We start from the raw sequence: 10000 nt of genomic DNA, 5'->3' as shown, positions 1-10000 counted from the left end.
ACTCTGTTTAGCGCAGGACCTAATGCAGCTGACCTCCATTTCCTAATGGAGGGGAGACCTTTTTAGGTGCACTCAAGACTGAAATCGCCCCTCTCCCTCGCCGGAGACACACTAAGAATAGAGAAGCTTCCAGAAGCTTCCTCTCGGCAACTTCTTCCTCATTTCTTCCTCCTCCTCCTCCTCCTCCTTCTCCTTCTTGGCCCCTGGACCATGTGCACTCTGTCTGCTCTTGTAAAGAGACATGAGAAAAAGAAAAAGAAGAAAGGAAAAAAAAGACAAAGAGGGACATTTCTCTGAGCCTGGAGCGAACTTAAGGGAAGTGCGCTCCATGCTATGGCCCAGTCGGAGTGGCTATGTGGCCTTTTTTTATATATATAGTTGTTCCTTTTTATTTTTTTTTATATACTGAGCAGCAGATAGATGCATATTCATCTTAGCTTGCAGCATGAGTTTGTTTATGAGGGGCTAGAATTGTTCCACCTGTTCGGTAGGCCCAAAGTGAAATGCCACCCCCTACCCCCCACCCCACCCCACAATCACCGAATCCTAAGGGTAATGAGTTAGTGTTCACTCAACGCTACTTGGGGTTGTTCAATTTTTCAACATAACAATTAGTACCCTTTTTGTTCTAGCTTTTTTTTTCCAGATGATTCCCAGCATGCGGCGTTGAGCAAAGTAATTAAGAATGCACACATTGTTGTCAGACGGAATTTTGCATTTATTATTAATACCAGATGATGATCAGGCAGCTGCATCAGAATGAATATTTATTAGAAGCTGACATTGATAACACATAATGAGGATGAGAGGTTCTTCACAGACACAACCCCAAACTCTGAATATGGCCTGTCGTAAACAAACTTCCCAATAACCTCTGCCTTTCTATTGTTATTGGACCCACATCCTACCCACCCCTAGCCTATGGCTTTGATCGATGGGTTGTTCTGTCTGTTGATGCAGGCTTACTTTGCTTTTGTTTCTAGTAATTATTCTCCCCGTTGAGATGAATATGTATTGTGTTGTTAAAGTGCTTGCTCTGCACAGGTATCCCAGGGGGCCTTGCTGCTGGGCTGGGCCTGGGGGGGGGGGGGGGTGGGGGTGAGGGGTGGGGAGGGGGGGGGGTTTGCAATGTCCCGCAGAGTGTAGATATTAATCGCTTTAGATGCTGTAAGCAAAGCCAAGAGGCTGCTTTTAATTGTTGGCTCAGAACACTGACACTAATAGACACATTAGGAATGCCTGTGCAAGCATTTTAAATCATTTGTCATTAAGCCTAGATCTAACGGTTTGCCCTGGTCATGACGCTCCTTTGTAGAGAGACTGCTCTGCTCCTCTCCGCACTTTGATTAGACTTCTAAAGGGAAACTAAGAAGTCTCTCTACTAAGTGTTCGGATTTTCTCATGAATTCAACATTTGACCTCAAAACAGCAGCGTATACATTTGCTTTTATCCCTAAAATTACTGGTCAGACCTTACAGTAATACCTAATACCTACTAAGGGCTCAGATACACATACGCGTTTTTGTAAAAACGGGACGCGAGCAAATGCATTGATTCCTATGGTACGGCGCGTTTAAAGCGTGCGCCCCTTCTCCACCACGCGTTGCGTCTTTGAAGCGTTTTTTAGGTGCGCTTAAAAGTTGAACTATTCTCAACTTTCCAGCGCAAGGCAGGGAAGCGCACCGCTTCTGTTTAGGCCGCCGCACTTTGCCAAGGCGTTACTGAAGCGTTTCTGCCTGAAAAAAGACGCGTATGTGTATCTGAGCCCTATTGCAGCAGAGAGTCTTCATTCGGAGGCTTCTTCAGGTCCTCTGTAATAAGGAGCGTGCAGTGGTGTAGTGGTCCCTGGAGAAGTGGGTATACTCTTAATTTTGATTTTTTTTTAAGCAGCCCATACAGCACAGGATGAACGGCCTGTTTCGAGAAGTGGGTACACGTAATGTTGACTGAAAAATACGTGGGTATACTCCTTATACTTGCGTATACCCTGGACTACACCACTGGGAGTGTGGCAAGTTATATTCCATATATTAGATATAATATTTTATATATAATATTATATTTGATCTAGTATAGTAATAGTTATGTATATACGTATATACATATATACTGTATATATATATATACATCTTATCTTTTTTAATTTTGTGTACAATCTTTTTACGTACCCCATTGCATGTGTTTTTTAAAGTAATGTATGCTTTTTGTCATGTATGTGAATTGCTGCTGCAACACTTTCCCTTTGAGGATAAATTAAGTACACTATTGATCTATCTATCTATCTATCTATCTATCTATCTATCAATGTATATGTCTATATGTTTGTCGAAAGCTACTGTTTTTTTGTTTTGTTATGGAGCCCAGTTCTATGCAAAGTCTACAAGCTTGCAGATGGAAGCCTGGCCATATTATGATAGATTCTCTTGACTGTACTCGATTGTAGTAATTTCATAATTTCAGCATTTCTGTCCGAGAGAAATGCAGCCCCTCTCATTTATTTCTCTTGGTTTGTACATTTGCAGCAAGCCATGTAGGATATTTTACTGCCTTTTTTCATTTCATGTTGACTCTTCAGAACGGTTTTGCAACCTTTGCAGTCTTTGCCATAATGTGCTCTGTATTTTGTCAGCATCTGACACGTCTCTCTGGGGACTCTTCAAAGTGAAAACTCCCACTTCCCTTACATATCATCTTTTAGAGATAGAGAGAGAGAGAGAGACGCTCAGACACTTCTCCACACTGTGTGGAATAGTCGATGTAGCATTTGTATTCTGTTTTAGGATGGTGAGAACTGCTTTGGCAGCTGAGCTTGGTCAAGGAAGAGGAGATAAAAATGTTTGGCTTTTTTGGCAGATTTGTTGTTTTAGATATATTGTACTCTGTTGAACTGTAGGCAGAATTTGCCAATATACTGTATATATGTATATATATATTGGCAAATTCTGCCTACAGTTCAATGTGATGTGATGTGATGTGTATATACTGTATATACACATCATTATTTCAAACCTTGACTGTCACATTCTGCATTTGCTATTCATGGAAAACAATAATATTTCTTTGTTGTATGTGAGTGTGTGTATATATATACACACTGTATATATATTGGATTTGGGCATGCTGTTTGAAGCAAAAGTGTTGCTTAGGCCTTGTTACCATGGTGATGATTTGCAAATACATCTCCAAGTAAGCTTCAGTAAGTTAACTTAGTTCATTAACTCTATTGTTAGTGCAGATTAATTCTTTAGATTCTGTAGCACAGGCATGTTCTCATGAGATACAGGAATAAGAACCCCTGTGCTTTCTTGACAAACAAGGACTTTGTTCATTTGCATTACAGTAATATTTCAGTGCTCAAGGACCTTGACTATTAAGAGTCCCCTCATAATTACTTTCTGTTCATCTGTAATTGCCAGCGACCTTTTCAAACACAACACTTATTTCCTACCTGTAAACAATCAAACCAGGTGCATGGCAGCATGATGGTGGCCACCCATTAGCAATGCTGGAATATAATGAACAATTACGGTGAAATTGCTGTTTACCTTCCGTGGTGTACACCACAGTCTGAATTCAGCTGTGCATGTGTTTCATACCTGAGCTGAGATTGTGAAAGGAAAAAAAATGCCACAGAAGAGCAGTGAAGCAAAGAAAGCTCAAAGAAATTATTAAAAAAAAAGATCAACCCTTCCTGCGAATCAAAGTGACGCTCAGGAGAAATTAGTGCTGGGGGAGGCGCCGGCATCCCCCTCGGAGCGCGCGGCGTGCTGTGCGGTTGCTAACACTCTGCTTGCCAGCTCCCGACTGACTGCGAGCGCCTCTCCATGAGAGAAAAAGGCGCGGGGAAGCGTGTTGCGCTCAGCAGGTGGGGGAGAAAGGAGAGGAGAGGTGGCCTGCTTTTGAACAGACTGCTCCGCTGCGCTCCCCTCCCCTCCCTTCCCCTCTCTTCTCCTCCCCCTCTCCAACCCAACTCTCTGTGGCCCTCACCTTTGGTGTGTAAGTATAGCGCCCGGGCCCAGGTGGACGCGGCCCTTGGAGGACGAGCGCTCGGCCCCCGCTCTCTCTCTCCTCTCCTGTGGTCGGGGATGAGGAGCGGAGCGCTGGTGTGCATCCCGTTCCCGCTGTGATAAATGACCAGCCAGTCAGAGGGAGGCCAAGGAAGGAATCCACCAAGAGTGTTTTGTTTAATTACTGGCCCGCTAACGAGTGAATAGGTTTGATTAGGCCCAGCGGGGGGGAAGGCGCTACGTGTCTGTCAGTTAGAAGGGCACTGAGCTTCATGGCTGCTGATTGGAACGTCACGGCAACCAGAGGGTGAGACGGATTATCATGCAAAGCCAAGCTTCACGAGGAGGGCTCAGAGACATATATATACACACACACACACACACACACACACACACCCATACACACACACCCATACACACACACACACACACACACACACACACACACACACACACACACACACACACACACACACACACATACACACACACACACACACACACACACACACACACACACACACACACACACAAACACACACACACACACACACACACACAGAGAGAGCTAAGCCTTAATCAGTGCCATTGATGAGTTCTCCAGGTACGGTGTGCATTACAGATGAATGCCTGTGAATGAGAATCTTTACAGGTTGACTCGCTGTTGCCCCACTAAATCTGTGCACCAGTACACCACTTTGTAGAGACAAAATCCCATGTTGTTTTAACGCCAATCCTTTAAAACACGGGAGCTTTCCACTTATTCTCCTGTAATTACAAATTCATGTTAGGGCTCAAAAAATGAAAACCTGGCACCTCTTTGCCTTCACTTGTCTAGCATGGATGGAAGCACTGAGCATAACATACATACTTACTGGTGTGATTCTCTCAAAATAGTATGTGTTGCCAACAGCCATCGTGACATGCTTTGTGCAGGGTAGTGTGCATAGTGTGACGGTATTTAAAACTTTACAAAGCGCATAGAGCTCTGACACTAAGTGATTCTAAAGCTTTGTAGTTAATTCATGTACTGTAAACACATCATGAATGACTTGTATCTCAGAGGCAATAAGGATACTATCACTGAATAACTGAATTATTCATAGTAAGCTGTTTGTCAACATTATTTCAAAGACAATATTTGTATATCCATAAGAAAAGTTGTTTTGAAGGTAGAATAGGTGATGCTGAAGAAACTAGTAAGAGTAAGCTATACACAACCGAAGTATACAACCAAAAAAAATCCCAGCCACTACCTTCAGGCCCCTCCAAAGCCACTCCTCTAAAACACGAGAAGGCGCACTGTCTGACTACTGCTAAAGGACGGGTCCACGAGAGACAGCATCGGGGAGAGGAGCACAGAAAATGGCTGCCATCACTGACCGTACCCAACTACCTTATGTCTCATTCACATGTCCCATTCTCACAACTATATAAATACACAAATAAACTTAAACAACGTTAAACTTTCTGCTCAAAGCAAATAAAGAATAGGAAAGGATAAATAGGCTTGAATGAAAATTGAACACAACTAACGTTGCAATGCGGTGAACATATAGATTACTAGCGTACTAGCTATTGTTAAGATACAAATAACAAACTCCCCAAGAAACAAACCAGATGACTTGACCAACAGAAATAGAGCAACCATGTTGTCACTTTCCGGGACCTTTAACTCCCTCAGTTATCGCCATTGTTACCTCATGACCGGCTGGGTTATAGCTCATCATGTTAAGTATGCTTTTGCAACCCCCATGACCGATATATCAGACTGTGTTTGTGTTTGTTAACTATGCAGACCTTGGTACACAGCCCTTGAACATATTCTGCCATCTTGCACCTTCTCTGCCTTTCTGCTGCAACTATCTCGCTAACTTTAACAATATGTCTGCCTAGCACAGGCAGAGGGTGCGCAGGTACAGTCGGTAGGGTGACAGGCAGGTACGCCATCAAATCATTTCATACAGGCCAAGAAGACAGATTTGTTTTATTTTTATTGTCAGTGCATTTTATTTATTCATTGCTGTCAGAAAATGTAACAAGAATTTCAAGAACTATCAGGCCCTAGGCTGTATAAAGTGCCTTGAGAAAATTGCATTATTTTTATGGTAAATACATCAAATTGAATTGAGTTAAATTGAAATATAATCAAAAATGCATTTAAAATAAATCGCTACACAACCTTTAATTATTGTCGTGGTTGTCATTGATACTCTTTTATTAACCCTTCCGACCTTAACTTAGGCTATGAGAAATACATCCATATGTAAATATAAAAAGAATCCTTGCTTACATGACAGTGTGTACACTATATTGTGTTCTGTATTCTTGACACAAATGCATGCATGTTAACATTTTATAAAAAGGACAGAGGAATAACAGGCGCCTTACTGTAGTGATCTTATTTACTGAATGACAGTGTTGTTACCGTAGTGATATTATTTACTGACACTGTGCCATGAAAATGGCTATTTGGTTCACTGTGGTTGTTACATTTTTCAAAATTAGAAAAGATGTTTTGAGACTGAGACACTACCCAAGCTGTAATTTCATCCCTGATAGTCGATTTTTTTTGTGCTGCAGCTTAGTTATCATCTTACTGACCCACACTGACATTCATTTTCACCCTGGCATGAAGCCCCTCTGGTAATTTGGCAGTTCACGGGGGGGCATAGTGCTCTAGAGAACACCACACATCTGCTGCCCGGCAACAGCACTGAGAGAATAGCGCAAAGGAGGGGAGAGAATAACGCAACATCCACACACATATATTTTGCATTTTGTGTGTCTGAGTGTGTGTGTTTTTTTTACAAATCTGAAAACAGTTTTATTTCAGTTGTGTGTTGATTTCATGCAACATGTTTTTCAACGAGAGATCCTGAAAAGTATTTTCTTGTTATTGGCAGGTCTGACGTTTTCCTGGATTTTTAACAAGTACCCGTCGGTCGTCAAACAGGACAGCCGACGATTCATATCCCAGGAGACGGGTAATCTTTACATCGCCAAGGTGGAGCCATCTGATGTGGGCAACTACACCTGCGTGGTCACCAACACCGTCACGAAGACCAGGGTAGAAGGTCCACCTACTCCGCTAGTGCTACGCTCTGATGGTGAGACACATTTAACAAATCCTGTTTCATTTCACCATCTGCACTGTGTGTGTGTGTGTGTGTGTGTGTGTGTGTGTGTGTGTGCGTGTGCGTGTGCGTGTGCGTGTGCGTGTGCGTGTGCGTGTGCGAGCGCGTGCGTGTGTGCGTGTTCGCGTGCGTGTGTGTGTGTGCAGTATCGTTCTGGGTATAGTTTACCAGATGTTTCTAGAACTAGAAAGACGGCTCAGTATGAGGCTTCTTAAATATCAGCAATAGCCTTAGCCTTTTTTTTCTATTAGGAATACAAATTATGACCAAAGGTTAATGAGCTGTTTCTTTGCAAATTAAGGATGGCCTGGTAGCATGTGTTTTGCTGTTCCTAGGCTGGCCTTATCAAACAGCTCCCTAATGAAAAGGTCATTTGTCTCAGGGGTGATCTTCAAGTGAACTCCTCTGGTTTGTGCTTTGATATGGTTAAGTTAAAAATAGTCCCCATGCTCATCCACATAAAGGCCTTAAAGAGACAGTCGGAGAAATATATGCTATAGTTTGCTTTAGTCATGTTGTAGTTTGTGTTACTGCATCGCTAACCCTACTCATGGCTGTCAGAACAGTCACGGACCAGAACATATACAGTATGTCTTGATCAGATACACACACTGCACATGAGACACTGACTCTTTTGTTTGATACAGCACTGCATTCCAGTCCATGCAGGTAAAGTCTTCTTCCATCACAAACAGAACAGGTTGCAGTTTTCAGTGGTGTGATGGATCTGGAGCCTGAACACATAGTATATCAAAACATGTCTAGACTGTGAAACAGCCTTAGTGTCTGTATGGGTATTTCTCTGTTAGAATCTTTGTTTCAGTGATGGCATCTTTGTCAGTGGAGAATTCAGTCATTGTTATTGGACAGACGACAGTATTGTGGTGTTTGGCGTTGACATAAGCTTATATATTTGCTAGAATGGGGTTGTGTAGCTTCCCTTGTTTGAAAAAAAAAAACGTTGTTCGGTGTCTACAGATGTGTCAGAGTTCCATGGCGGAACACGCAGTTTGAGCACCCTGCCTCACCCACAGAGACTCTCTGGAGCCTCTGCCTCTCCGGAGGCCAAAGCAGACGCTTGTTTACATAAGCAGTTCTTGAAGTGCCGCCGCAGACTAGTATTCCTGTCTGTACTCAAAAAAGTGAGGTGGGAATTGCCTAGCTTACACCAGCGCACGCAGTGGCGTGTTGCACCATATGTTTGTGTGAATTATAATTAAGCAAAACAAGCTGCGCTCTCAGATCTGTCTGTTTAATACAGATATTCGTAAGCCCTGGGGTTTATGCTTTTATTTGTGGGAGATTTTTCTTTAAAAAGGGGCTGCTTGTGTGTGTGCCACCCCTAATCCTGTATTTACATGGCTTTTCTCCTTTATTTCAACATTTTTTTTGCAATGACTGTTCTTTCGAACTATAGAATCTGCGGAAAACATAATCTGTCGAAAGCTAACACAAATCGATCGAGTTGCCAGTCTTTCTCTGTGCTATCTGCTCCAGGGCGGGTCAGAGTTGGCTTGCGGCACACAGAAAAGGTTCCAGGAGGAGACGATTACGTCTGTTCAACCTGTCTCTTTTCACAGCAGGTCTAGTTTGGCTACCGCGCTGCATCAGACACTGCAGATAAGGATCTTAGCTCTCACAGCCGTGCGAGAGGCGAGATAACATGTGCCTTGCGAAATTAGGGTTGATGTGTTTGTGTGTTTGTGTGAGTGTGTGTGTATCTGTGTGTGTGTGTGTCTGTGCATGTATGTGTGTGCAGTTCAAACATGAGCCTGAGATTGTTTGCTGCGGCCCCGATATTTGAGCGGCACTTTCAGAGTGATGAGGAACAGTGCCTTAAGAGAGGCACGATTGGAAAGCTATTTTTAGAGAACTCAAGTAGTCTGAGCTCTGGTATTTCAGAGCCACCACCACCACCACCACCCTCTGTTCTTGAAATGCCTTGTGTGGATTTTGTATTATTGAAATTGTCTTCTTTTTCACATTCCACATTCTCTTTTTTTTCTTAGGTGTGATGGGTGAATATGAACCAAAGATTGAAGTGCAGTTTCCAGAGCTTGTCCCAGTAGCCAAAGGCTCTACTGTGAAGCTAGAGTGTTTTGCCTTAGGAAAGTAAGTCCAGTGTGGTTGACACACTATGATTTATGGGTATAGTACAGACCTGCACCATGGCTACCTCTGATGATACCATTGAGACTCTAAATTCAAGCAGTCATTGTAAGGGGCCACTGTATAACTTCCATTCATCATGCTGTTGAGCAGATGGGCCGCTAAAAATAACATGTCTTTAGAATTGAATTTCTATCCTTATATATTTCATTATAGCTACGTTACCTGGAGGATCATCTCAAAATGTTACAGAGATTGTCATTGAAAGGTTCGCAAGGAGCCTTTTTCTGAGGTGCACATATAGTGTCATGAACAAAATGAAGACAAAATGGTGTCACTGTGTTTTTGAACCACTTGTCCTCTTGTCCCCACAAATAGCCCGGTCCCATCCATAACATGGCGGAGGGTGGACGGCGTCGCCTTCTCTCGGAAGGTGGACATGCGCAAAGCCAGCGGCGTCCTGGAAATCCCCTACTTCCAGCAGGAGGATGCCGGGATCTACGAGTGCACAGCGGAGAACGCCAGAGGGAGGAACGCGGTGAAAGGCAAACTGTCTTTCTACGGTAGGTGATCCCATCCTGGCATGGGCGCATGAATATTTGAACTAGAACGAGAAAGAGAGAGCGAGAGAGCGAAGAGAGCGAGAGAGAGAGAGAGAGGCTACCGTGTCAGACTCACTCAGACAAGGACTCGTCACAAACAAATCGCATTGGATTGCGAAACCACAAGAATCGCCCCACATGGCT

At 43.3% G+C, this 10000-nt stretch overlaps 1 protein-coding gene across 1 annotated transcript in view; it reads left to right on the top strand.

Annotated features, from left to right (window-relative positions):
• cntn4 (contactin 4) overlaps positions 1-10000 on the top strand; it is a gene marked incomplete at its 3' end in the record, with an annotated part of 91814 nt that overhangs the window by 37407 nt on the left and 44407 nt on the right. Inside the window, exons 5-7 of the mRNA XM_080846807.1 lie at positions 6915-7118; positions 9155-9257; positions 9633-9817. Of these exons, the coding sequence (XP_080702933.1) occupies positions 6915-7118; positions 9155-9257; positions 9633-9817 (492 nt within the window). The remainder of the gene's footprint in view (positions 1-6914; positions 7119-9154; positions 9258-9632; positions 9818-10000) is intronic.

Source organism: Sprattus sprattus (genome assembly GCF_963457725.1).
Source record: "Sprattus sprattus genome assembly, chromosome: 10".
Lineage (NCBI taxonomy): Eukaryota > Metazoa > Chordata > Actinopteri > Clupeiformes > Clupeidae > Sprattus > Sprattus sprattus.
The sequence above is the reverse complement of the archived record's forward strand: the minus strand, read 5'-3'. Positions and strand labels throughout refer to the sequence as shown.